This window comes from Caloenas nicobarica, chromosome 17, assembly GCF_036013445.1.
Source record: "Caloenas nicobarica isolate bCalNic1 chromosome 17, bCalNic1.hap1, whole genome shotgun sequence".
NCBI classification, from domain to species: Eukaryota; Metazoa; Chordata; class Aves; order Columbiformes; family Columbidae; genus Caloenas; species Caloenas nicobarica.
The window spans coordinates 7,261,037-7,288,806 of NC_088261.1; the positions used below are offsets into that span (position 1 = coordinate 7,261,037).

Consider the following 27,770-nt stretch of genomic DNA (forward strand, 5'->3'; position numbering starts at 1 on the left):
GGCAGAAAGGAAATGGTAAAGTCTGTGAGATACTATGAAATGTTTAAACTGATTGTTGCCCCCCCCCCAAATGAAATAAAAGCTTTTGACCAGACTAAGGAGATTCTTGGTATGCGATGGAGTGGTAGGACAAGACTACCAGCCTCGTGGTATGCCTGGAAAGAAGTGGTTCACGGCGAAACATTTTTTGGCTCAATCCACATCTTGAGTATTTAACTCTAGGATTGTTGTGAAAAACCCAGTGCAGTGCCCCAACTGTAGGGTGATGCACAATTTTGCATTGAAAACAGGTGTTCAGCTGGCTGGCTTTCTAGCGGAGCACAGTAGATTTGTCCCAGATTTTCTATACATGATCTCTAGGTAATACTTGCCTTTTTTTCAGAGGTTTCAAGAAAATTAGATAATTATTTTCCATGTTCTGAGCCTTCCCTCATCTGACTGACAATAGATTTACAGAGCTGAGCTGTCGGCTGGGCAGAGAAGGAGTTTGGCCAGCTTACAGCAGAGGTGAGTGGACTTTGGAAAAAGCAGCGTTGCAGTTCTGGAGCATCTGAGCACAAGCACAGCTCAGAACATCTGCCCTGGCACACAGCGGTTATGGTGAGCGACTTACTGAGCTGCAGGCTCTGGCTGGGGAAGAGGAGGACAAACAGTCTTGGTAACCCAACCATTCATTTCCTTAGGTTTGAAGCTATGTTAGGTAAAAAGCTACAATAACTGAAGCTCTCCGCTGTGTTTATTCATTTTAAATGGCTTCGAGATACAGTTTCTTCGAAAGATCCTGTATAATCAATCTCCATTGTTCTGTATATATTTGCAGAAGATAACAGTTTCATTAAAATATGGTGTGCTATTAACAGCAGTAAATATATAGCCTTAAACCTTAAAATATAGTGCAATTAAATAAGAAATATGAACCTAAGGAGGTTAAGTGCAATCAACCACTGACATTTACATTTGATTTGAATTAAAAAACACACACAGAGGGAAATAAAGGGCCTCCGTATGTACTTGGATAACAGGAAATCCCCTGGATGTAAAAACAGTGAATTTAAGAATGGAGAATATAAAGGTCTAGTTCAAATTAAAGATTTTATGACTGAGGACTCCATTAAATCTTTGAACACTTACAGTAAAGAGTTTGGAATGCTTCCAGTCCAATTCTTTATGTTCTCACAAGTGACAGATTATACTCCTGAACTTTTATAGCAAAAGAAAGAAAGAGTGATTGTATTAATCCATCTAAATCTGGAGCTTGCTAATTAAGATGAAAACTATAACAATCTGTGCCTAGGTGAAGCATGGTATTTTTATAACCCAGCTCAAGAAAACATTACTAGCCAAGCCAAAAGTAGAAGATTTAAGTTTTCAAATTATTGAAGAACAATGAAATAACAAACCATTCAATACTACATGACCAACTACCTGTACTAAATATGAATTCTTCTATAGTACTCAGTCTACTTCACTTTTTATATTTCCAAGAGATTCCTCATGGTGTTTAAATACACAGTACAACACACTGCTTCTGACTGTACCCCTACCTGCAGAAACACAAGGATTTTCAATTGCAGCAAGTCCACAGTGACAGGCCACGTTCAGTCAAAGTGCTGGTCTCACACGGACTTGTATTTGTAGCCATAAGATAGTAAGAAGAACATTTCAAATGAAGAGTTTGCAAGTGAGTCAAGCATTGGAAACTAGTGTACTACTTTTCCCAGGTGTCAAAGAGAATCAAAGCAAAATTAGCAAGGCTACAGATTTTTAAGTGGAGGGTATAGAGTTAAACATTCATCAGTGTTATCCGGGTACTTAAGCAAAAGAGCAAGGATTTGAGGTCTTGTGCCAGACTCCTCAAAAGATACTAATTACTGTATAAATCTGTTGTCTCTGATGGCATACTGCCAAGAGGTAATTGAGCCTTAAATTAAAATGAATGTGAGACATCTGAAAAGACAGCTGATTTGGCCCAGGGTGTTCACAGAAACATAATGCCTGAAAGGGCTGCAGGGTTAAGGAACTCCCGTGTTTGGCCATAAACGCCAAAGAAACACGAAAGTCAAATCAGAGGATGAAAATGAGAGAAAACAAAAACTTCCTGTCAGTAGCATCTCCTCTCCTATAGGACCACATGGCAGTCTCTCTAAAGATAATACAGGCTTTTCCACTTGCTTTCTATGAAATCATTGAGGGTCTGACCTTGAGTGAATAAATACATCAGACAATGTTAATAAACGTAGGCTCTTTCCAGACCAAGCCAGGTGGCAGACAGCACAGCTGTCACTAAGAAACAAAACTTACTTTGAAATTTTGTATTCAAAAGAAAAAGCATAGGGCTCTAATAGAAAAGGTTCCATGAGCCCTTGTGAATCACAAATAACAGTTATCCTTTGATTGTCATTTCAGTACCTTTTACTCTACCACCTATGGAACTGCTTTTACTAAACATAAAGAAAAGGTTTTTGCCCAGCTCAACAAGGCTGCCATGCTCTCTCCTATGAGTAGAGGGTGCCCAATACATCCCAGCACAATATTTCTCATTTCTCACCATCAGGCTGTATTTATCTTTGACTGCTCTCACAAACAGGTATTGAGAACACCAAACTTAAGTTCTGACTAACAGTATGACTATAGGCACACTTTAATTCAATGTACATCTGCACAGTAGCCACAAGAAATGGTCCCATCCTTGTCCCACTTGGCCATGTCCCCACTGGTCCTCGTTACCTTCTTTCCGTCAGCACCAGGTTTTTGTGCAGTTACGCAGTGAACAGGTTCTTGAGCTGATTGGGGTTTTTTTTGTTTTTTGTTTTTTTCCAGAGGCATCAGACTGATTTTCAGTTTAATCCATTCCATCTAAACAGGTGATTGGAAGGAAGCTAAATAGAGAGCTGAGGATGTGGATGGAGGCAATATTGCTTTGAGTGGGTGGTGATCCAAGCTTATGTCCTGTGTGAAAGAACATGCATCCACAGCATCAATCACGAGTCTAAGCTCCATCAACAGGCAGTGAAGTCTCTCATAAATAGATGCTTCCACAGGGTAATTCAGAATACCTAAACCAGAAGCCTAAAATTAGACAGCATGAATATGATGAGACTATAATGTCTCAGTACTGTAATTCCCACAAGGAGTTTAGGCTTTATTTACAAACGCAAATGATCTGGGCTTTAGCAGAAATACTGTTGCTTAATGCTTTTTTCCCATGGCAAAATTGAATCTTTCCCCTGTGAGGGGGAAAGAAGACCCTCTGAAGGGCTCTCCTGCTAACACAATAAACATCTGTGGGTTCCTTCCTCTCAAATGCTATTTTTCTAGGAGGTCCCTCTCTGATGAATTAGCATTCCCAGTAGACCATGGCAAACAATCCTGCACACCACATCTTAAGAAACGGTCCTTCTTGGAACAGATCGGCTTGGTCTGCCTTAACGCAGGCAAGTTAACACCACATTATCAAATGCACTGAGGTCACCAACCTCCATCAGATGATCTGCTTGATCCTTTTCAGACAAGAAAAAAAAAAGCAGCTTGGATTCCTTACAGAAATCTGAGTGCTCCAAGCTGGAAGCAGCAGGCTCGGCCACTCTCAGCCCACCCACCCACAGATCAAGATGGACTAGAACAACCTCCTCCATGAGCCAGAAAAGTGAAGGGGGTTGGGAGGTGGGAGGAAGAGTTTCATATTTCATCTACCACTTTTAATAGAAAACAGAACATGGTGGGGGGTTGAAAGGAAAAATGGCAAATCCCTGAAGATCCTTAGTGTTGGCCTTGCAAGTCAAAACTGTCAATCACACCGTGTCCCCTCCAACTCGTACTTCTTGAAGGGAAGGAAAGAAAGAGGCACTGGACTGGCATGTTCAGCCACTAGGTGTTACTGTTGCTCCACCAAATGTGATCAGAGCAACCACTCAGAATATGCAAAATATCTATTGGAGACACCATCTGCAGCTGTATCTTAAGATTTAAACAGTAGAAACTAAATCCTACTTCTGGATTAATGCATTGTGACTCAAAAATCAGAGCACTTTGGTGTGTTTTCCTGGGGTGGTCATGGAGGTAGACTGCTGCTCCCTGTGGTTTTCTTATACAGATACAGCACAGCATAAATGGAGCAAGTCAAATTCATCCCTTGGGAACATCCACTGACTTTGATGAAGGTACATAAGGAAAACTGGGGTGCTTAAGGTGTCACTGAGTTCACGTCCGCTGGTCAGGAAAATACACTGGCTGCCGAGTTGTCAGCGTCCCTGGCCACAGTCCGCACTGAATCTCAGGTATTTTAATTAATCCTAGATCTGCTGTCAGCCGAGTGGGTCCCTCAGGCAAGTCATTTAACCTTTCTCTGCTTTTGGAAATAAAGATCCTCATCTCCTCTGGCAAGAGCTTTGACACCACAGATAAATCAGAGCTGTAGTCCTTGGTGATCTGTTGGCATGAACCAAGCAACAGGTTTTGCATGAGCTTTTCCTGCGGATTCCAAAATAGGTTTTCTGAAAGACTGAACTCAGCACTTACCCCTCCTTAGTAACCGCTTTTAAGTGGAACAGACTCACAATAAAGAGCAGCACCCTTTATCTACTGCATCCATCAATGCACCTTATTGTCCTGTTTCCATTTGGTCCTTTTTCATAGCTCTACCAAAAAAAACAGGCAGAGCGTTCCTTCCTCATGGGAAGCGTTACCATGTGGTTGTACTTCTAACCAAAGCATTATTTTCGCACACAACTTAATTGGACTGCTCTAGGGTATGTTTTCCAAAGTTTGGGAACATTGTTACAATACATTAAACAAAGTACCAATACTAAGCCACAAAATCTTATGAAAGATTTTTTTGAGTTGTTTTCATAGGAAAGATTTTATATGCCACATTAAATGAAGTATAATGCAAACTTAAAATACTGTTCTCCAAAAGACTGAATGATTTGCAAGGCTAAAGTATTAATCGAAAGGTGACTGGCACTATTTACTGCTGCTTCCAGTTAAACCTGTGGGCCTCTGCCTTGGAGGCAAAGTCCTCTTATCTGCAATTTGGACAACAAGCATCACATGTCTTGATACAGCAATCAACATGTCTCATAGTTTTGAGGTCTCATAGACATTTCCATAGCGAACAACAGTTTTATTGAAATATTATTGATAGCCTGCAATTGCTTTTGGCTTTTGAAGGAAAAAGGAGGATCTGTCCATGCAGTATCATCTGGAGATGATCGTTCTTGCTTGCTACCAAAATATTATGGTAGAAAACCAGCCATCTAATAAATGCAAGACTTATAGACCATTACCAGTATAGTCTGGAAGTAGTTCACTTACTGTTGGAGTTTTCTCTCTGCTGCAGTCTAACAAAAGAGTTTTAAATAAGTGAAACAAAATGGCCTTGCTGATTTGTGCACATGTACCCTCCATAAACGATACATCAATAACTCACATAACTTTACCCATATCCCTAAGGCAGACGCTGATAACATCAAACGTACCTGACTTAGATGCCTTTGAAAACATCACCCTAAGTGGTTTGGCAGCTTAATTCCCACTTTCCAAAGTGACTTATAACTCTAAATCATGTGGATAAATCCCAAAATTGCAGCCTTAGTCAGTGGTGCTCTCCTTACTCTTCAGTGGCTAATATAAACACACAAAGACCCTATCCCACACTTCATCTAAAAATTAATCCCAATTGCTTTCTGGGCAGCTGCACAAACAGCCAGATTTACCCAGTTTCAGTTACCTCTTATTCTTTTTTCCCTCTTCTGTGCTGCTGCCTACAATAGGACCCTTTATACCACATTTCTCTTCATGTGCTAGTGGATATGGCAGCTAACAACATGTGACAGCTAATAAGAAAGGTTGTCCTAATTTCTTCTCTCAGAGTCACCCTTTCTGTCTTTCCTTTGGAAGTTAGTAGGTCTGAAATGTGGAAAACAAAATAGCAGCAGAAAGGATTAATTATGAGTTGTCCCAGTTCATTGTGAATTTAGTCATGAATCACACGTGGATCTTCACTAACACAAAATACACATCCAGTTTGCTAGACCAGAATTAAATCCAGTGCTAAGTATAACTACCATTTTTTCACTGTCTTTGTCCCACCAGCCTGAAAACAAAGGGTTTTCCAAAGTATAGAATACTGTGTGAATGGTGTGATGCAACTGCCACAACGAACCATCCTAAACTATCCCTACATAAGGCGTGAAACAGCAAATAAGTCAACAGTGCAACAGAAACAGCTCTACCCCCTCAGTAAGACCAGAGCAATCCTGGTTCACGTTTATTAATAGTACTAGTAATAAACATTTACATTATGGTAGTGCCTAGAGGCCCTATTTGAACGCTCATCTAAAACCGCTATTGTACCTGGGCACTAAACAGCTCTGAAGCAGCACATCTGTCTGCCAGATGCTTTTCTTCTTAGAAGCCGCAATTTTAAAAAGTCTCTTACTTCCACTAACAAGCCTTAATAAGAAACTTAGAGAGCTTGTTTCATCATCCATCTAAGGAGAATCTGCAGTTAAAATCACAATGAAACTACAGGCAAGGACAGCACTTCTCAAGACAGTGAGGGACCCCAGAGCAGTGCATGAACACAGTGGGATTTTTAAGCGTGTTTAGTATCCGTTGGCCTGACTCTTGCTTTCCAGACGGCAAAAAGGCCAAGGGGACTCCTCTCTCCCAAAACAGTGCGGGCAGGAGGATCCGCTGCCAGTCCCGCCCGACGGACACAAAAGCCGGGGGGGTCCCTCAGGGCACACTGGGTCGGGTTTAAAGCCGTACGGGCGCTGCAAACGGCGCTGCAAACGGCGCGCGGCTGGCACAGGGCTCGCGCCCGGCACAGGGCTCGCGCCCGCCGCTGCGGCCCCGCCCGCTCCCTCAGGAGAGGCCCGGGGCAAACCCACCACCAGGATACCTGAGAGGCCGCGTCCACCTCCCGCGCCACAGGCCCTGCTGCGTGTGAGGAGAAGAGGAACAGCAGCTGCCGCGGACGGGTGGAGGAGCGGGGATCCAGCGGGACCCACCCCCGGCCCCGCGGACGCTCCCGCCACCTGGCCAGACGCCACCTCAAGCCGGGCGGGCGGCGGCGGGACCCCCGCGTGCGCACCGCCCTCCCCCGGCACGTGACGGCGGCAGAGCCAATCGCAGCGCGCCTTCTCCCGTTTCCCCCGCCCTCCCAGCGCGGGCAGCGCGCTCCCGTTGCTGGGCAACGGGCGGGCGGGAGGAGCCGCCCCCTCCCGCCATGCTGAAGGCCAAGGTGCTGCTGGTGGGGCCCCGTGAGGTGAGCGCGGCCTGGGCCCGCGGGGGCTCCCCCGGCCACCTCCCACCGTCTCCGAGGTCGTATTTACCTCCGCCCCGGCCCCCTGATCGCCCTCCCCCAGGCCCGCGGCTGCCCGCTGAGCGCCGCGCTCGCTGCGGCCTGGCCCAGGCGGGCCCGCTGGCGGCGTCGCCGGACGGAGGATGCGGCTGTGGGGGCCGGGGGGGGTCCCTGGAGGCGGGAGGGAGGAGGGGGCAGGCCTGCATGCGCCTTAGCTGGAGGGACAGCAGGGTGCTTGCATAAACACTCTTCTCTTTATTGTGGCTTTGGCACATTAAATTCCGACGAGTGTCTTTGATTCCTGCTCTCTGCCAGTCTGGGAAATCGGTGTTGGCAAATTTTGTTTCGGAGAGCACAGAAGGCATTGGCAGCTACAGCCCGACGCAAGGAGTAAGGTGAGCGAAACCTCGCAGACTGAACCAAAGCCCTGACAACTGCCCCCCAGAAAGTCCCGCTCTGGTGGTGGTGGAGTGTAGAATGAGATCCCATTGTATATTCACTCATTTTCACAGGATCCTGGAGTATGAGAAGCCGAGCTTGAATGGTAACAGCAAAGGAACTGGGTGTCGATTTGAATTGTGGGATTGCAGTGGTGATCAAAAGTATGTCCGCATCATCCTTATTCCAGGCTACTTAATTCATAACAGTGCTGTTTACATAACATATTCATACTTAAGGCCTAAAACCAATGATCTTTTTGAGATGAAGAATATTCACACCTCTTTAGCCCATTATATTTTTTATAGCTTTCTGCTATAAAGCATCTAATACTAGGGATTCTCTGCCATAATCCCAGCTGACACTGAACATTGTTTTGGATAAGGACTGAATATAAGAATAAAGTCCATAGCTCCCGGAACAAAGTTACAAGTACAGGAGACAAAAGCCCACTCTGTAATTGCCTTTGTCTCCTTGAAGTTATTATGTGAGTGGACTTCAAAACAATGTATATATATGACTGAAGCCTTAATTTCCAGGAGATACAATCAAGAACTGGATAGGTTAGTTTTTAGGGAAAAAGTTCAAATAAGCATTTGACCAAATACTACATTGGTCAGCAAATCTTGGGACCAACTAACGTAATAGCTAAGTCAAAATACTTGGAATATGATAGATCACTGGCAAGATAGCTGATGTTATAACAAAGAAAAAGTACTGAAATGTGTTCTCGAGGAGGGAAAAAGAAAACTTGAGGATGTTGGATTGGTTGTTTCTGTTTTCCAGGTTATCGCTCTTACCATTTTCCATGCGTCTGTTTTTCAAGGTTTGAAACATGCTGGCCAGCTCTGATGAAGGACTCTCATGGCGTAATAATCATCTTCAATCCTGAGCTGCCCAGTCACCTGAAAGAAATTGAAATGTGGTACTCCTGCTTTGTGCAGCAGCAGTCACTGCCCGATAGTCAGTGTCTCCTGGTTGCACATCACAAGCCAGGCAGTGCGAGGGACACAGAAAATCTGTCCTTGGGTAAGAAGATGGAAAACTTGATCTGTAACTCAGTTTTTTATTGCACTATGTATCTTTAAAATTTTTCATACCTTGTGGTTTGCATTTTTCATTTAAATCTGCCATTCAAAGAACACTAGAGTGCTTTGCAAAAACAGAAATAATGAATTTGAAAGGTCATCTAGAGGGTGAGCAATATTCCTATTTAACAAAAGGGAAAGTAAAGGCAAGAAAAGTTTGAGTGACTTCTTTAAGGTCACAGAGTGAGTATGTAGCTGAGCCAGGAATTAGAATTCCTGATGTCTGTAGCCATTTGCCATCATCACTAGTAGTTTGTTCCTTATGTTGAATTTTATCTTTTGTTAACTGACACTTTTGTGGCCATTTAAGCCTGTGTTTTATTGATTAAAAGAACAGGGGCGCTTTGAAATAAACAGCTAACGATCTTCCTCTCAAAATTAGTAATAGGTATCTTATATACTGCATAATTATTTGTGGCTGTTTATACAAATGAGAACAAACACTCCCTCTGGGCAACCTGTTCCAGTGTTCAAACAAATACATATTTATTATAAGTATTAATATGTTAATACATATTTAACAATATAATTCCATAATTTTGAAGTAACCAAAGAATATCATATCACTTCAGTAGTAAAATTGCAATTCAGTGCTGAATTTTTTGATTCTGCCTAATTGAATGTGAGACCAAAATGAGTACTTTAAGCTTTAATAATAATGTTTGAACAATTCCATCTAACTACAAGTTGTACTTGTTTGTAATGCTAACAAGCTATGATGCATTTCTTCTTCACCTGTTTTATGTTATCTGGGGTATCAAACATTGGATACTACTGAATTCCATCTGACTTCAGCATGAGATGTCCCATGACCTTGATTGCGAATATTTATTTTATAAAAGGAATATGCCTAATTATTTTTTATTTACCTTCAAAGCTTACCCACTGAATAAGCTAAAACTCATACATTCCAACTTGGAAGAAGACCCTGAAGATGTTCGCATGGAATTTATGAAATACTTCAAAAGCATTATCACATTAATAAATGAGAGCAGAGAGAGGGAAGAAATGTCAATTATTTCCTAATATTAAAAAAATACTGAACAGGGAAGAAAAAGGATTGTTTTTACTTGGTAAGCTATGCTAGCCTGTGAACAGATCCTCACAACGAGAATTTGCCAGCCTATAAACACTTGAGAGAAAATAATGCACAATTTATGACTTCACCAGAAAAAAAAAAAAAGTGCTGACATCAGATGAACTGTGGTGCCAAAGAGATGCCTGCACATCCAGAATTGGGGTAACTTGACTTTAGCTGCACATTGGTTTCATTTGTATCAGAGGTACAGGAAGGTGCTGTTTAATACGTTAGTGGGGACCAAAAGATAAAGGTATCGGTCATCACTTCAGCATCCTTTTTTGTAGAGGTGCTAAGAGAAGAAAGCCTGACAGAACATAAGATTCGTGGAGTTCTGTTGAAGCGTCTGAGTCAAGTGCTCGTACTAGCAGTGTGCCTGGAAAAGTGACGCTTTTGGAAGTCAGTACAAACTGATTGGAATAGAGATCTGAGTAGTCGTCGTAGTGTGGAATCCACATTTTAATGTTCCAAGTTCTCCTTATCTTTCTGTCCAGCATCTGAAGAGAGCACATTTCATAGCTATTGCCTTGGCAAGACAGAGTCGGTTGCAGTCTTTCCCAGGACTAGGTTTTTCTTCTATTCCAACAGAAGAAACGTATTGCTGGGGACAATGTTTAGGTCTCTCTGGGAGGGAAAGAATTGAAATCTCAGTGTAGTGCAATACTTTGACCCAGGAGGTCCAATGGAGAAAAAAAAGTTCTGCATTCTCTAGAGGAGGAGAAGCTGTTTAGAAACTTGTATTACTGTTTCCCGTTGCATTGAAATAAGTGGTTCCATAGATAATTCACTTTCTGATTTGTTTGGTTTCCACTCATCCCTGTTCTTAGAGTGTTTTGCTGTGGCACGTTTTTTCTAACATGCAGTACTAACGCAATAAAAACATTTAAAAAATGCACCTGTTTTGTTCTCGAAGGGAAAGTCAATTATGGTTTTGTGGAACTCTTATCGACTTGCTTAATTTTTAGTATGGAAAACCATGATAAATTTGTAGTACATTTCACACTAATTAGCTCCAACAAGAGATGAATACCAAAGTTTGTCACTGACCCAAACCGCCAAAGAAATGACAAATAAAAACCAGAAATGTGTATCCATACTGACACATACTTCTTTTTTTCAGAAGATAATTTAAAGAAGAGACTGAAAGCAGGAAGCACAGAAATCCATGAGCAGCATCCCGTTTCACCTTGTCCTGCAGCTTACCTTGTACAGTGTGAAATCAATGCGTTGTCAGAATGATGTCTCACCCACAGCACTAAATTTTACAGATTTTGTTTCATTGCATATTCATGCCATGCAGCTATATTTGAGCTGCAGCTGCTTTAAAGCATATTTGCTAAAACAGCCTTTTTCTCTCAGCAACATTGTCTTTTAGTAAACATCCCTTACAGAAAGCTTCACTCAGTTCTGAGATGAAAAGAGGAGGGTACTGAAAGAAAACATCAGTGAGAGGAAGGACACCAGGAGAGAAAAAGCAAAATAAGCAGCAAGAGATGAAGAAAAAAGGTTGGAGGCGAATAGTGGGAGGTTGGCATTTCAACATCTACATTTTATTTATACGACTTTTGAAACAATCAGGCTTTATATGTTTGCAATCAGTGTCGTAGGGTGGTCTATTGGAGGCAGTTATTGGAAAATTCACAGTTTAACTAGAGAACAAGTTTTTTACATGCTGCCTTAGATTATTTTTTCCTTGTTGCCAGCTGTGTGGTGCTGGAGCCAATAATATACTGCCTTAATAAATTCCGTTTTTCCCAACAGCAACATTGTGATATGCACTGGTAAAGACTGGTGTGAAACCCACCAGATATTTTATTTGGAATGTAAACCAGTGTTTGGGTGATTCCAGGGTTGGAAAGTCAATGAACTCTCCTATTCACCACCTTGCTTCCTATAAAACGTTAATCATGATCTTACTTTAAACTCAAAAAAGGATCTAAATTAACAGGCATATCTATATACTGCAACACATTGTTCATTACAGAAGAAAAATACTGTTAGAACGAAAGACACGTCCCTTGACTTGACTTTATATCATCCAGAAAGGTAATAATATGTAATAAATGTGGAACATCATTCATAAAACCTGGCCAAGAGATTAATTTCTGTGACTGCTGAAGAACACAGTAAATGCATAGACCTACGAAAAATGAATCCTTAGTACTGGAGAAGATACAGATAAAGTATTTATTCAGAAGTATCATTTATCAATGATTTATGAGACAGGTCAACAGAGACACCTGGTTAGAAGAGGGGTCCGAGAACACCAGATGAACATACATTAGGTCCCTTTCTCTGCTCTTTCCAGCCTTTCCTGGGCCATCAGCACTGTGCAGAGCTTCAAACAACGCCACAGCACCTTACGCAGTGTTACCCAGTCCGGGGTTGCACAGTCCCACCTGCTTGCCTGAAGGGCTGTGGTTAGTAAGTGACTGTTCTATCACTCTGTGCATACTTCTGCTTGTCAGAGCAAAGAATTGCCCAGAGGAGCATAAAGGAAACTGGGAACATGAAGTAATCAGCTACAAGTTACACGGAAGTCAGTTGGCCAGCCACAGGTTTAACAAGAGTAGGAACAATTTAGGAGCAGAACAGCAAATTTGCAGCATGTTTTTCTCTTCTACACTGAGGACCTTACTACCATGCCTGGAAGTCTGGAAAGGCTTTTTGGATGACTTTTCCAAGAAGTGCGCAAACTGGACGTCTCCAAGTTCCCTGTCCCTTTCTGTGGTTTCTTGTCCATACTGGAATTCAGTGGCTATTTGTTCCAGTGGCTTTTCTGCGATCAACTGTATTGTCATGGTTTGGGGAACTGAGGCTGGAATCAGGGACATAGAACATTTTAAATATTAATTAATTCAAATACATTTGGCCTCCACAGTGCAGAATCCAAAGACTCCAGGATTTGCCAACTGAGAAAACAACCTGTTACTTAACCAGAAGTTATTCAGATGCAACATTATTTTGTCACTTGGCCTTGAGTATTGATAATCCTGACAGCTTACATCACTATATTTATGATGTACAAAAATTACTTTCAAAGTTTTATTGCTGTGTAGCTACAGAAAGGTTTATAGCTATAGATGAGCTCTACTCAAGTTCAGATCTCCCACAAAAGTGGTTGGTACATCACTGCTTCGGACAGTTGAGCTATCTGGACAAAGAATAGACATTGAAATTTGGTAAGGAGCAGTCAGAATCACAAGAACTCTCTCTGTAGGGCTAGAAATGCAGAATATTAAGACTTCAGGGTCATACATAGAAAATTAATGGCTGTGGCTATCTTGCAGACTGGTGCTTTAAGACATTTAAACTCTTCAATTATAAAATAGAGTTTGCTCAGGTTACGTCTTACAAGCTGTTTTCTGCACATGCAGAACATTATGAAGCCAATAACTACTTGTGAGGATGAAAACAGTTGCAGGCACTGCAATCCAGATGTGTGGCTTCCAGGGTAAAATCATACTTATTTACAACCAAACTTTGGGAGTAGCAGCAAAACCGAATGAAATACATTTGGACCTGACCAAAAAAATGCAGCTTTCCTTTCAAGTCATATATTTTGAAGGCCAGGCCTTTGGTCTTAGTTGCTCTCAGCAGTATTGTTCTAATGGACACAATAGGCTGAAGAAACCCTGTGTTCCTATTTCTATTCTTGAACTGCCAAGTGACTACAAGGGAGTCACGTAGGCCACCACATTTAAGAGTGCCCATCCATGCTGTGTTTTTGCATCCTCGGTTTAAAATATGTAGGTTGCCAATGTGCAGACACTTCAGAAAGCAACTTCCAGAAAGTATCCAGGACCTCTTAAAATCAGATCTTAAACCACTCGACTTCTCAACAGGAGTACCTTGTTCTGGAGGTCACTTGTGAGTATTTCCTCTCACCACGTCTCCAGAAGTCTTCACTGGTGGAATTTCTTCAGTGGTGCAGCAAAAATTCCCCAACACATCAATCTACCTTGCTGAGAAGCTGCCTTTCCCGAGATGGTAGAAATACCCCTACATTAACTTACTGAGCTTTAGTCAGTGCTCTTCATGCACACACAGATACTATTGCACTTGTGAATAAAAGATACCATATCCTCCTGCTCCAAGCAGTCCAGGGGGTTAATTCAGGTGTACAAAGCAGGCTCGTTATCAGTTCATGTGCATATTTCTGCATCGATCCATCTTATGTTAGTTACTTAGGACAAGATTCCGCCTTGAGTGACTGAGGCTTGCATAACTAGGTATCTTGTAAAGGCGCCTGCTCAGAATTTGCTCAGAATTCATCCTCAGAAAATTAGTCCTGTTCACAAACAATAGCATCTGGAAACCTCCTACCTCTTGTTGTAATCAGAAGCCTGATGGAACTGGCTTTGTGCAGATGGTGAACAGGTTTGGTCACCCATGCTCAGAAAGCTACACTGAATCACAAAAGGGCCACCCGAATGGCTGAAGAAGGAAGAAATAATTCTATGAGAAGTGTTTGATTACTTTTTTTTGGTTTTGTTTGTTTGTTTATTTGTTTTTTCACTCTAGCAACATAGGAAGAGAGGGCACACTTGACTTGTGCAAATATATCACAAAGAAAGAAAATTGACTGTATTTACCTGGACATAAGATAACAGGAGCAATCATTAGAGCAGGGATGCTGGTGCTAAAAGGCTGGACCATTCTAAGCTACACAAACCTAAATATAAAGCACTCTTTTATCATCTGCTCCTTTTGCTTACTCTGCTCCTCACCCCCTTGAATTGTAGGACAAAATAATTTGATCTTGAATACAAGGTGACCTTATATTTAAGCCCTGTTTTTTTCTCCTGAGACAAAAAGCAGCAGAAACCCAATATTCAGGCTCACATTCTACCTGCATATAACCTAAACAAAAGACAGTTTTGGCACAATAATATGTGTTGATAAACAAGTCATTAATAAATCTGATCTGGAAATTGGAGGAGGTTTCTAATAGAGTCTCCCAATAAGAAGCAGTCGGAAAAACCTGCCTGGTTTCAGAATGGTGCTTAAGTAACAGCTTGTGATACAGTGTCACTGGACTTGATCCTTCTAGTCTCTTTCTTATGAAAACAAGGGGCTTATTTCTTTTTTTATTAATGCAGGTATTTTTTATTTATGTAGGCATTTTCTACAGAGTGACAATGAACAAGAATATCAGTTCCAAACTTCCTTAAACTTTGAGAAACTTGGATTCTGATTGATACTCTCCAGCTGATGATCAGTTGAAGACACAGGTTGTGTTTGTACATATGCAGAGGAAGCAAAACAATTTTGTCAACTTGTAGCAGAAGAAAGGTAACATCAATTTTCTCATGTGAGTCTCACTTTCAGAGAGTCCTGTCTGAGGATGGGCACTGGCCTTTGCTTGCATAACTCTCAGACAGGAACAAAAACCATGCCATATGTTTTGGTGAGTTCCATTGTCTCTTCCTCCCTTTGTACAGAAATGAAAGCCTATTTCTCTACTAGTTTCATAAAATCTATCTGAATCCTGGTAACATGTCTCTGAGAATTTGCTCAGAGGGATAAATAGACAAGGGTACACCCTCCATTGCTATGTTACTGTTCCATGAGTTCCAGACAAAAGCATTTATTGTGGTTTGGCAGCAACTATCTATTCCTAAAACCCTGGGACTTCATTGTTCTTCACTTGCCTAAAGCTGATTTAGTACCTACAGGCACAGATTGCAGGGTTCATCTTTTTAAGGAAGGATCTTCAGGCTTTCTGGACTGCTGGGGTTGCCTCACAGCCAGTAAGACCACTCAGAGGAGTCACACCAAAGTCGACTGCTTCTTTGAGGGCCTGGCCTTCACAAAGATCTGCCCTGCAATGAATATTTTCATTCTGACCTAGGTTAAATAGCAATACTCCAGAAACTGAGCAACCAACTGCCAGGCCCATAATAATAACTCTGAGTCATTAATTAAAGATATGTCTCAGGGAAAAATATTGCTAAGGCCCCAAAATTGTTTTGCTGTGTTTGGAATTCTAATAATGGTAGGCAGGTTTGACTGGAACTCCTAATGATACAAAGATCTTGCGATTCTATCTGTAGCTAAGATAATGAGCCTGGGACCTAAACAAAGCTATTAGGAGGCTCTTCTGCTCAGAATAGTGTATATTTACTTTTAAAGCAGATCATTAAAAGTAATATCTAATGAAAACTCCATCTGTTTTCCATTGAACATACACCTGGCTTTTTCCTTGTTTTCCCCTAAGGTTGCATGAAGCTTTGCAGCGCACGGTGCTGACACCTTCACAACACAACAGGACAAGCCAACCCTTGATGCAGTTTCTTTGTCCAGGAAAGTTAAGTATTGGGTATATTTGGATCTATTAACTTAAAGCTGAACTTTGGACCTTCAATTTCTTTCATATCCAGGAGCTGGAGAGAGATGTACAAATATGGTAGCGGTGTAATAAATCTCAGGTCACACAGACCTGCACAGGTATGAGTCTGCAGACCATGAAGGTTATTTTACAAAGCAGTAGCAATAAAAGCTAAAGGTTATTTTACAAAGTAATATCAATAAAATCTAAAACTTGCCACCCTGTGCTCTTCTCTCTACTCAGCTAAATGGGAGTTTCTGTGTCCTGTTAAGGCACAAGGTCTATCATACAAAGTTGGGCAGTCGTGATCTCTACAGGCATTCCCACAGTTTTCTACTACCTGAACCAACAGAAGCCAAACAGATACACAAACAATTTCCATTACTAAATAAGTAATTTTCCAGTCCTAGAAAAACCTAGTAGTGTTAGACAAACAAGCATTATATGCTAAGTGCTGTTGAAGACCAGTTTCCAAGAGACTTGTGTTTTAAGGATTTCTATCCTCTTAGAAGGCTCTTCCTCCCTTATTCTCTATACAGACATACACAGACCTATAGTAATGATTTTTTTAAGGATTTCATAACTTTGAGACTTCTCTCATTCTATCAGATGTGGTTGAAAATGGCCAATGGCTTAAGAAGCGACAGGTGAGATAAACAAGCTGACTCACAGGTGGACAGTATATTCTTATAGCCAGGCTAACAAAGTTAAGTATGAAGGTGGAATAATACGGCAAAGAGATCACTAACAGTATTTACAAAAATAAATTTACAAATAAAGCACATCTTATATGATTGATCACAAATAAACAGAATAGGATCAAGCAGGCAATATACAAGGACAAAATATTAAAAAATTAATTCTTACCTTTTGCTTTTGTAAGAAAATGAGACTTGTGTTCATGTTTGTTTACATGAGTTGGCACCAAATAACTTTGGAACTGGTTCCTAATTCCCATTCAAATTTGACATGCTTGAGATATTTAATTCCTGCAAGTTTTGTGAAAGTAGACGGCCAAGTAAAGAAGAAAGATTATTCATCCCTTATTGAAGAAACAGGCTAAAATGAACTCAATCCCCATTAAACATCAGAGAATCCCTGCTGAAACACAATCCAAGTTGTAAATCCATAGGAAAAAAGATTTCACTGTTTACAGAATTACTTGTATTGAATGAGATCAGAAAGAGATAACATCAGTATGATGGAATCTAATCGCCTCTCAACAAATATTTTGGAAAAGAGTCAGCAACCACATCTACTTCAACAGAACCAGAGCATCATATGACAGGAAGCTTATTAGAAACCCTGTCTCTCATTATTTTGTTTTTGCTTATAACTTCCCAGCATGAATATTCAATATTGCAAAATAAAGCAGTTTCGTTCACAGAACATCCAAAATGGAGAAAGAAATTGGGCCAGACAGTCCAGATCCTGAAGAAATTGGTGCCTGTGGAGCCATGGCTTTCTACCAGCAAAACATCTGGCACAAAGTAACATTAAACATTAGTAACTTGCCTCTCTTTCCTCTTACCATTGGTGTGAGGCAAAAATAACTCCATTGAAGTTTGCTTGATGTATCAAGCCTGAAAACGACACAAAAGAGAAGAAAATCAGCCCTTTAAACATAGCAAGACATCTTAAAGGAATATAACTCAAAATATCTTACTTCCTCAACAGCATAAACAGTTACATTGTGAGACATTTTTCTTGATTACTACATGTGAAACAGCTGCTTCACAACATTCTCGGTGCAACTTAGAAATTCCCATTTGATGCTCTTTCATGGCTTTGGTCATAGCTCCAGGAGTCAGAGCCTCTGCACAGGTAAATTTGGGAGATTCACAACTCCACTTATCTGAAATTCTGCCCAGGAGTGGAGCCAAGTGTCCTAAGTTCCAGGAAGGGCAATGGGAGCTCTGTGTGCTCAGCCCTTCTGAGCTGAAACGCTTCCTAAAGTGAAAGAATTGAATCTCAAACACCTCTAAATCAGGTGGTACATATGCGTGAGCCCTTGATTTGCCTCTGCTGCCTCAGTTATTGAAGTGAAAAGCTTGAGCCTGCCCTTCCACTCTGTGCCCACAGTGGTTTGGCAGACTGGGCCTGTGGGACTGTTAAGTGTGGGCACTTGCATCTGTTGTACCGCATCAGTCACACAACCTGACAACAGCTCCCATTTCCCCTTCTCACTCCTCACCTCTGCAGTTTTTCTTCCACATAGAGCAGGACTGACAGTGGGATCTGTCCATGCTGAGCTGTGGGACACCAGTCACCTCCCTGGCAGGGAAGTCTCGCACGGGTAGACCCACGTGAGGTCCCTAAGGGGGACAGAGAGGTTTTATACAGAAACTCTCCAACAGGGTGAGATGCTCTGCAAACACGTCAGGCAATATCTTCCCTGAAAGAAGTCTCTGGATGATGACTCCTTCCTCCTTCACCTTGAGGACAGATAAAGAGCCTTTCAGGGAGATCTTAAGTCAGTGTTGCCATTTCAACTCCACAGGTGCCAAAGTGATTTTTATAGTCTATCTGCTCAACTAATGGCCAAGCCCCAACAAAGGGACTTTAATAGGTTGCACCAGGCAATAAATCATCCTCTGTTGGCTCTAGAAGCAGGGAAGCAAGAGAGGGAATGTAAAGCTGGAACAAAGCACAGACCCAGAGCAGGTCCAAATACTTGCAGAAACTGATTTATCCAAAGTTTGATACCAGATATTCTATTCAGACAACTTTAACAGAGCTCTATAGAATGTTAAAGGTTTCTCATGTTTTCAGTATTCAAACCGCTCCATCTGGGCACCACTGCCACAGGGCACAAAAAACCCCACTGCTTAATATTACTCAAAGAAATGAGTTGTGCTCTGCAAGTTCAATATAAAATAAGAGCAAACACATGCTAAGTTGTTCCTGGGAAGGCTGAACACAAGAGGAGCTGTCTTGGATTACAGCATTTCTAAATTATGTCAGCCCAAAGTCTGATTTTAGGAAGAATATATTAGTGATATGTTACTACAAACATTGTACTAAACTGGAGCACTCTTCATCATTGGTTAACAAATATCCTGTTCATAATATACCAAACATTCCTGTTTCCTTGTTTACCTGGAGTTTCAATAGATTGTTGCACAACTACTAGTTCATGGAAAAGTTCCATGCTTTTTCTTGGACATCTATTTGGGTATCACTTCTTTGCAGATAATATAAATTTTTGTCTGTGCTGACTTTTAGCCTCAGGTACTCCTTGTTTTCCTATTAGTTCCTTCTCTCTAGCCCACCAAAAGCCTGTAGCCATATGTAATAGGAAGAATTATTACTTATTGCACACTTCTGTGCAAAATCTTTTTCCAAATCATTCTCCTTCTTGAAATCCAGGGCATTTGTCAAGCAATACAAGGCTGTTGAGACCGGACAGTGGAAGCTGCACTTCTCCTGTATTTTCTCAGCTGCCAGTACAACTTTCTAGCTTCTTTTTGCTGATTCCACTCCGCAAAGGAGAAGGATCACAGGATAAGGATCTGGCCCAGTTTTCTCTCTCTGCCATAGCTCCCTCCTCTCACGGATTCAATTTGCATACTTTTCTTCACCAGTCCCATCTATTGCCACCCCACTTCCTCCTGCTTTTGTCTTTTGCTCCTTCAATCATCAATCATTCCAACTCAGAATACAGCTCTTACTTAGACAATGTGATCTTCCAGGTTGTCTCATGCCTTCCTGAAGGGTTGACAACTTTGCCAGTCTTCTCTTAGAAGTTCCTTCTATACCTGACTGCAGCCTCTTTTTATTTAGATCATTGTGCACCCCACCAGGTCTACTTTGACTATGAGATGTGCAGAGATGCCTATGTACCAATGCCATCGGGTTTTTCTGTATTTACTCTGACTAGGCACTGGATGGTGCTCTTCGCACTTTCATGCCAGCAAAAGCACTTTCAAAGCAAGCAAACTCTTCTCATGAGAATTGTAAAAATTCCCTGGGGTCAGATACAGTTACATGTCTAAGCCTCTAAATCCTGTGGGAAGAGCATGTTTTGACTACACAGAATGTAGCTGAAGCTGCAGTGGAAGAAGCTCTGCTAGGTAAGGACAAATGACAAATAAAATGTCACTGCCTATTACACACAAATTCACAAAGCAGTGGCTTTCACATTCCTCCTCAAATATTTTATTTGCTAATTGGTTCCTTATCAATGTTTCCCATAGCAACAAGAGAGATGTAAGTGGCATAAAGTGGGCTGAATGACATTATGTCTGCCTGTAAATCTAACTCAGATTGTGTGATGATCTGCAGGAGGTTAACAATGTAATGTGAAACCTCCCATGGTCTCAAAGGAGAAGGGAGCTTCTTAATCCTGCATGAATGGTGAAAGAAGCAGGCAGGAAAGAAGCAGCAAATATTTTTGAGAGAAAACAAACTGAAATTCTATAGAAAATGAGTTTATCTTTTTACCTGCCAAGAAATATTCATTTTACAACAGATGTTTTTCTTCAGCTATTTTTCAAAGAAGGTCAGAAGCTTTTTCATATTTTAAAAGGTGTGATGAATAAGCAAAGGAAATACACTTCATGGCAAAAACACTATAGGGAGATGGGAGATACATGTTTGGTTTCTCCCCTCCCATTGCTGACTTTCGTGTATCCCCAGGCAAATCAGGCTATCTGAGTCTTTGCAGCCTGGAAATCTGAGATAATTCCTGCTCTTCTGGCTCTACTAAAAGGCCCTATCTGCAGTGAAAAGTGTCATAGAAGTACAAATATTTTGTGTGACTGCATCTAAGGGACAAAGCTCTAGAAAAGGCACTCTAGCAAAATAAAGAGGCAAATAGAGAGACCACTGTAACAGCTAGGAGAAATCAGGGAAAATAGGGACTAAAAGGATTCATAAGGGTGGGATGGCATTGCTGGGAAATAGTTGGACTAGCTGGGTTTACCCACTGGCTTAATATGTGTGATTTAAGTTTGTAGCAACAAGTATTTGGGTCGGTCTCCCTCTGCACATATGGGCATAGGCAAAGCCCCAGAAAAGGCTCAGGAATCACTGAAGATTCCCACTCAGAGGAAGACCTTGAGCTATGCTTTTGGAGCTTCTAGCAGTCCTACCTGGATTAAACTGTTCAGAAGGGTGGGCTTGTTCAGCTGAAGGATTTGCAAAGATTTGGTGATCCGCTGAAATCCTATTGCATCTCTTCAGCTGCCTGGTCCATTGTTTATACAAAGGCTGCTCAGTCTTCCTGGGTATCATGTTCTAAATACCTCCAAAGACAGTTCTGAAAGGGACATACTGAGAGTTAACAGTGGTTGGATTAATAAAACACTCCAAAATGAGCACTGCTGCTGAAGTCTTAACATGGAAATCCTTTGGCTACACCATTTAATACGACACACATGGGACAACAAATTTTATGGTACTTGCAACACTCCCTCCTTCTCTTGGCAAGTGGGCATTGCAATCATTAGAATTTATGGGACATCTGATCTGCTTATGCCTCAGAGGAAGAAAATGGGATAAATGGCTCAATCCTGCAGATCTGACGTGACTCATTGATTTTAATGAACTGGTCTTCTCAAGATTAGGAAGTTGAATGCATGAGATGCTACTGCTAATGTGGTCTGTTGTATTGAAAGATACTACTATATGCAATACTTACATGCAAAACAGCCTCAAAAAGCAGAACCACCTATTGTTATTTTAGTTTTTCTTTTTTTTTTTCTTTTTCTTTTTAAAGTATCTCATGAACAGAGTGAAAAACAAGAGAGTTCTCCCTGGGGTCCCATTAGCCTTGTTGTCCCTGCTGCTGGATCACGCTGGGCTTTGCTGGGCGAGGTCTGATGAGCGTGTGGTGACTGATGTGGGCCTTGCTGGTACCCGCTCTCTGCTATTACAAAATCCTGCTACAATAACAGAGCCAGTGGGATGGACTGTGTGTGTCTACACTCCAACTACTGCCATACAAAGTCCAGCATCTCTACTTAAATCACCGATGAAGGCGGATTTCGGTTAAGGCTCAACCCTGCACGGCTAAGCACAGCAGTGCTAGTTTTGTGCCTCTCTGCAATGACAATTCCAATGGAGGATTGCTGAGCAAGGCTACCCAAACGACCGTGCTCTTCATGTGTCCTTTGTAACGCACACAGAACGAGTTTCTGATTCGTTGGTTATTTTGCAGTAAGAAAAATTGTTTAGTTTCATGGTGTATCACAATGTTCAATGAGCTTGCCCCTTGGGAATCCAGAGAGCTTTCAAATCTTAATATAGACATCTTTTAAATGAGATCATTAATGTGCATATTTCTACATTCAGGGCCAATGCAAACACTTCGATTTTTGCCTGCCAAATTTTCATTTTTGGCTTCATTTGCTTCCATATATTCAAAGAACCGTACCACATGGAATCCTTTAAACAATAGATGGGATAACATAATTTTTCAATTGCTCTTGAAAAGGTTTTTAACCACATAAACTATTCCAGGGTTCGCTAAGAAGTTACCATTGCAAATAATGTAATTGTTCCAGACTGAATTCCTTGCATTCCAGAATAACTTTTGAAGCAAACAGCATGACTGGTTTGGGATTTTCAACCAACCTCTTTATGGTAATGCTTAGATGAATGTAAATTTTCTCCAAAAGCTTTGCATTAAAAAGAAAGGACCAAAGCCTAAAAACACTCATATCTGCAGAACTAATACTTACTGCTAATGACCCATCAGTCTTAACAAAAAGAAAATAAATGTTTAAACATTAGGACACTCTGGACGCTTTTTCATTTTAAACAAATAAAAAAGTGAGAAAAACAGTAGACAAACTCTGGCAAACCTAAAGCAAGCAATAAATTCTGCTTTTCCTCTTCTCTTTTGCTAGAAGTCCATTACTTGCCTTTTGAATGAACCCAGAGTTTGCTGTAGTGATGTGCTGGGTCCCTCCTTAAAGATGTGTGCAACTCCTGTTTCCCTGGGCTTCATCTGGAGTTAAGAACACACGGTTTTTCAGGTGATATGTTTACTTTCCACATTCAAACCAAACATGTGATCTCACAGTTTGCCCAATGAAGCAGACTAACATCCTCACTGTGTAACACCTACAGGTAGCATCACGTAGGACAGATGAGCTGCTGCTCTTGAAATTAGTTCTGCTTGCTCAAGCAGAGGGTCCCCAGTTCTGCAATTTTCTTCCTCTACAAGTGCGGTGGAGTCTTGTCTTGGCAACCCACAAAGCCGCTTCCCAAATCTACCTTGTTACTCAGCTTTCTTGGATAAATTGAATTAAACAGTGGGTGGTTTATGAAATGAACTACACAGGGGAGCAGGGCCTGTAATTCACTGCATACTCCTACCATACATGGCAAATCAAAATTCTTTGTGGCCAGTAAAGCAACACAAATGGGAAACAGCACAACTTCAGAGGGTTTTTTTGATCTCCATTTTTATTCTGTGCTACAGGCCAGCTTCTCATTTCCCACACGTCAGCCTGTTTGCACTGAATTTACGCCAGATGTAGACTTGGCCTTGCAAGTCCAGAACTTTAGCTTATCTTTTTAAAGACTCTGGTTTCTGTAGAATCAGCTTAGCTGTCGTATACAACAATAGTATCCTGTACCATTCAAAACTAAACCAATTAGTGCTGTATTTTATTGGTCTCGCTTCCTATGAATACAAAGCTTTTGTGATCATGCTCTTCATTGGTCTATTCACAGCCCTGGCCCCCTCATCATCCATATCGAGGGACTCGCTGGAGTGTGCAGTGCCTTCCCCCAAAGCTGAGTACTTTGCTGCAAGTGGTAGTAGAATGTATGTAATTGGGTCTTGTCTTGACGAGGAGTTGGGGCATAGACAGGGTAATTCAACCAGACCTCGGATCTGGGACTAGTTTCACAGATAAAGACAGTGATCATTACATTCTTCAAAGCCTAATGAAAATAGATGCTTCAGTTGAGGTTAAAGTGCCTCAATTAAAGAAAAAAGAAACAAACCCAACAAAACATAAGCCACACAAAGAAAAAACGCTCAAAGAAAAGTAGGAAAAGTTGCATTTGGACCTTGAACGTTCATAAGCACTGAAGTCAGTCAACCACAAGACAGCTCAATTAGGAAAACAGATTTAATTAGTTCTTTTGCTACTTATTGATTCTGTTTTCCTCAGGCAAAAAGCAAATACTTCTCTCCTAGATGTGTTATGTAAATTACTTCACTATGCTCTTTGCAACCAAAAAAAACACAGTCCCTCTCAGTTTACTCCTGCCCTCCAGACAACCACTTGCTGCTTGTCACTGGATGTTACTGTTTAAACAAAAGCTGCAAACTTATCTTTTCCAGCAAGCCTGCAAGATTAAATTTCAGGCAGAGCGCAAGGTGACAGCTGCTCCTCCAGCCTGTACTAACGCAGAAGGAAGCTGCGTCTTCCATTAACTTGTGTCTCCTGCTCATGATACTGATGCTGAAAACATGCACTTTAGACAAATAGGTTTGATAAAAATGCATGGGATTCCAGGAGTGTTCTTATTTCTGTAGAAGCTTATTCCAGTCTCTGCCCATGTGCGGCTCTCTTGAGCTGACCCATGCTTCACTGGTTCATTAATACTGCGCTTGTCTAATATTTACAGCACGGGGATTGGAATTCAGGACTTCTGGTCTCTCTGCTGGTTCTGCCACTGCAATAGACCTGTTCCTATGACTGCAAACTACCATTAAACTTTGCTTATATCTTTTAATGTTTAGCTGAGTCATGTTAGAAAATCCTTTGAGATGGAGGCTCTAAGAACTGCAAGTGGTTAGAATTAAATGGGATATTTGGGGTGGCACAGAGGAAGTTACCCACTTGTTCCAGGTTCCAAGATATTTTGACTAGATACTACCTAAACCTTTGCATCTGTCAAGTTCAATTACTGTTCAGAAAAAGAAGATAAGAACCATACCTATAAAGCCAGTAGAGATTTAGATTGCAGAAGGAAAAAAATACCCAAAACAAAGCACGAGCCCCTTTAGAGTTTCTCTGTTCTTCAAACTGCTGTGTAAAACCCATATGATATTTAACCTCAGCACTTCTGATAAAGATTTTGAAATGTTGCCATTCCAATAGTCAATATTTTGGCCATGGAAGTGATGGAAGGGTTATGATATTCATCCCTTAATAAGCATTTGTAGGTACAACAGATATCAAGCTGAATATTATCTTACTTTCTGTTTGCAGCAGGAGTGATGCATCAGGGTTTGATCCCAGACTGATCAAAATGTGTGGGAGTTTTGCCTTGACATGAGCAAGATTAAAGTAGCTGTTAATACGGGTGGTACCCATATGAACACACGAGGACAGAGTTTCAAGAGCTCAGTTCCCACAGTATAAGAGTAGATATTCAAAAGGATTTATGTGTTGAATGCTTATAATGTCCAGCTACTTCTAAAGAGACTAAGCAGCAGCTAAGAAATTTGGAAATGTACCTCGAGTGATAGATACTTAGTCCTTTGATCATTTTGTCACTAAGCCAGCAATTCTGTGAGCAATCAGCAGTCCTGGGTTCTCCAAATACCCAAAGAAAGCCCTACATGTCTCAAGTTGTGAACACTGAAAAGTTAAATCTTTAGTTTAATCCTGCTTTTTACTACAGAAAGGACTGCAAAGATTCACCTCAACTGATCAAAATGAAAAGGAATAATTTTCAAAGGCTCCCTATTTCAAGTTTGTATTTTGATTAACTGAGCAAAAATTTAATATGAAATGCAGAATCCCCTGCCTTGCCATACCACATATTTTGACAGCAAGGCCTGAAAAACTGTGGCACGAAGAGAGATGCAGTTTAAAAATGACCGATTTTTAGGGTATGGAAGCCATAAGAAAAGCAAGCTGCAACTGATCCTGTCCTTGAGGGTCTTGGTATCTTATTCTTCACTCCAACTCTGCATTCTGTGAGTTTACATGCTTTCAAAGGATGTAGATCTACTTTTTTATTGGTAAAAACCTGGAGTTTAGACACGATTTCCCAGTTAGGTGGATGGATTAATACCTTCCTCCACCAACACAGACCAACGCACCATGAAATCCCGGCTTTTCATGGGGAAGAGATCTGTGGCTGGACAGCCTCCTTCAGCCACCCATCCCGCTCAGCCCTGCTTCCCTCTATGCCTTATACAGCAGAACAGGATTTCATTGGTGTCACTTATACCAGCTCCCCGCACAATAAATATTAAATAAAGTTTTAGGCCAGCCTGAGAGCAGACATGAGGATGACTCCCCGTCCCAGGAGACCAGACGGGCCTGCAGGCCAGGCTGAAGGGACAGGCCAGGCTGAGGGGACAGGCCAGGCTGAGGGGACAGGCCAGGCTGAGGGGATCAGGCCAGGCTGAGGGGATCAGGCCAGGCTGAGGGGATCAGGCCAGGCCGAGGGGACAGGCCAGGCCGAGGGGATCAGGCCAGGCCGAGGGGATCAGGCCAGGCTGAGGGGATCAGGCCAGGCTGAGGGGACAGGCCAGGCCGAGGGGACAGGCCAGGCTGAGGGGACAGGCCAGGCTGAGGGGATCAGGCCAGGCTGAGGGGATCAGGCCAGGCTGAGGGGACAGGCGGCGGCCTGGCTCACGACCAGGCCCCAGGGCGAACCCGGGCTGGCGGGAACCCGCTCGGGCACCTTCAGCCCCACCAGCCCCTCCACCATCCCGCTGCCGCCCCGGCCCTGTCCGTTCCGGGCGGAGGCTTCGGCTCGGCTCCCGCCGGGGCCGCCCCTGCCTCCCCTCTCGGCCGTTGGGTGACAAAGCGCCTCACCATGGACCCGGGCGGCCGCAGCGTGCGCGGAGAAAGCCGCCCTGCCCCTGTCCCTGCCCCCGCCAGCGCGGCCCCGGCCCTCCCAGCGCCGGTGGCGGCAGCCGGTCCCGTGGTCTCACCGTGGGCGCCTGCGCGGCGGCTCCTCCTCCTCCCGCCGGCGGCCGCCGCTGTCAGGATGAGGCGGAGGAGGCGGAGGCCCAGGCCGGCAGCTCCCGTCTCTCGCCGGGGCCCCCTGGCGTAGCGGTTCCCGCTCCGACGCCGCGGCTGGAGGCGGAGGAGGCCGCGGCGGCGCCGCCGCCCGCCGGAGCCATGGCCCAGCCCGGCCCGAGCTCCTCGACGGACGGTAAAGGGGGAGGCGGCCTCGCTCCGCGCTGCAGGGCGGCCGCGGCCTGCCCAGCCCCGGGCTCGCCTGCCGAGCCGCGCCGGCCGGGGGGCGGGGGGCAGCGGCCTGGGTGAGGCGGCCTCGCCGGGCCGCGGCGGTGGGTGGTGACGGCGGCGGGGAGGTGGGATCGGCCGGGACGGGGTGGGGGGGAGACCCGCGGAGAGGCCTGTGGGGCCAGGAGGGAACCGTGCCCGGGCGGTGGGAGGGCGGGCGCTGAGCGCCCAGGGGGGAGCTGGGCTGGGAGGGGTGGGTCGGGAAGGCCTTGCGAGGACGGACGGGGCATCGCAGGTGGTTATTAAGCTGTAAATGTGCTCAATGTGGAACAAGGGCGGCTCCCGTGGCGGCACTAGGAGGGAGGATAATGGTTCAGAGGACGCGCTGCTGCCAGGAGAGGGGCTCTGGGCCTGG

General features: G+C 42.9%; 2 protein-coding genes and 1 long non-coding RNA gene across 6 annotated transcripts in view; 2 read left to right on the forward strand and 1 right to left on the reverse strand.

Annotated features, from left to right (window-relative positions):
- The first annotated feature begins 7,205 nt into the window (after nucleotides 1-7,205).
- IFT22 (intraflagellar transport 22) lies at nucleotides 7,206-12,041 on the forward strand. 2 transcript variants are annotated; one of them, XM_065647408.1, is made up of 5 exons: nucleotides 7,206-7,270; nucleotides 7,622-7,701; nucleotides 7,819-7,908; nucleotides 8,571-8,773; nucleotides 11,031-12,041. In XM_065647408.1, the coding sequence occupies exons 1-5, from the start codon at nucleotides 7,232-7,234 to the stop codon at nucleotides 11,147-11,149; spliced, it is 531 nt and encodes a 176-aa protein (XP_065503480.1). In that variant the 5' UTR covers nucleotides 7,206-7,231; the 3' UTR covers nucleotides 11,150-12,041. The 2 variants fall into 2 exon arrangements, with proteins under 2 accessions (XP_065503480.1, XP_065503479.1); XM_065647407.1 differs by lacking the exon at nucleotides 11,031-12,041 and adding an exon at nucleotides 9,710-10,139.
- Nucleotides 10,217-27,180, reverse strand: LOC135995836 (uncharacterized). 3 transcript variants are annotated; one of them, XR_010607190.1, is made up of 5 exons: nucleotides 27,100-27,180; nucleotides 21,335-21,501; nucleotides 17,773-17,824; nucleotides 17,109-17,230; nucleotides 10,217-10,534 (listed from the first exon to the last, which is right to left on the reverse strand). It is a non-coding gene; the product is annotated as an uncharacterized LOC135995836 (long non-coding RNA). The 3 variants fall into 3 exon arrangements; XR_010607189.1 differs by adding an exon at nucleotides 18,436-18,556 and having other exon boundaries at nucleotides 17,109-17,824; XR_010607188.1 differs by having other exon boundaries at nucleotides 17,109-17,824.
- The window catches only part of RABEP1 (rabaptin, RAB GTPase binding effector protein 1), a 41,374-nt gene continuing 40,739 nt past the window's right edge, over nucleotides 27,136-27,770 (forward strand). The window contains exon 1 of the mRNA XM_065647405.1: nucleotides 27,136-27,323. Within this exon, the coding sequence (XP_065503477.1) occupies nucleotides 27,290-27,323 (34 nt within the window). The 5' untranslated portion in view covers nucleotides 27,136-27,289. The remainder of the gene's footprint in view (nucleotides 27,324-27,770) is intronic.

What these genes read in the sequence shown, in the direction of transcription:
- IFT22 (XM_065647407.1), top strand. Translation starts at nt 7,232, where the DNA reads ATGCTGAAGGCCAAGGTGCTGCTGGTGGGGCCCCGTGAG. An exon ending in TGCTGGTGGGGCCCCGTGAG is followed by an intron (nt 7,271 to 7,621) that starts GTGAGCGCGGCC and finishes GCTCTCTGCCAG; the next exon opens with TCTGGGAAATCGGTGTTGGC. An exon ending in AGCCCGACGCAAGGAGTAAG is followed by an intron (nt 7,702 to 7,818) that starts GTGAGCGAAACC and finishes TCATTTTCACAG; the next exon opens with GATCCTGGAGTATGAGAAGC.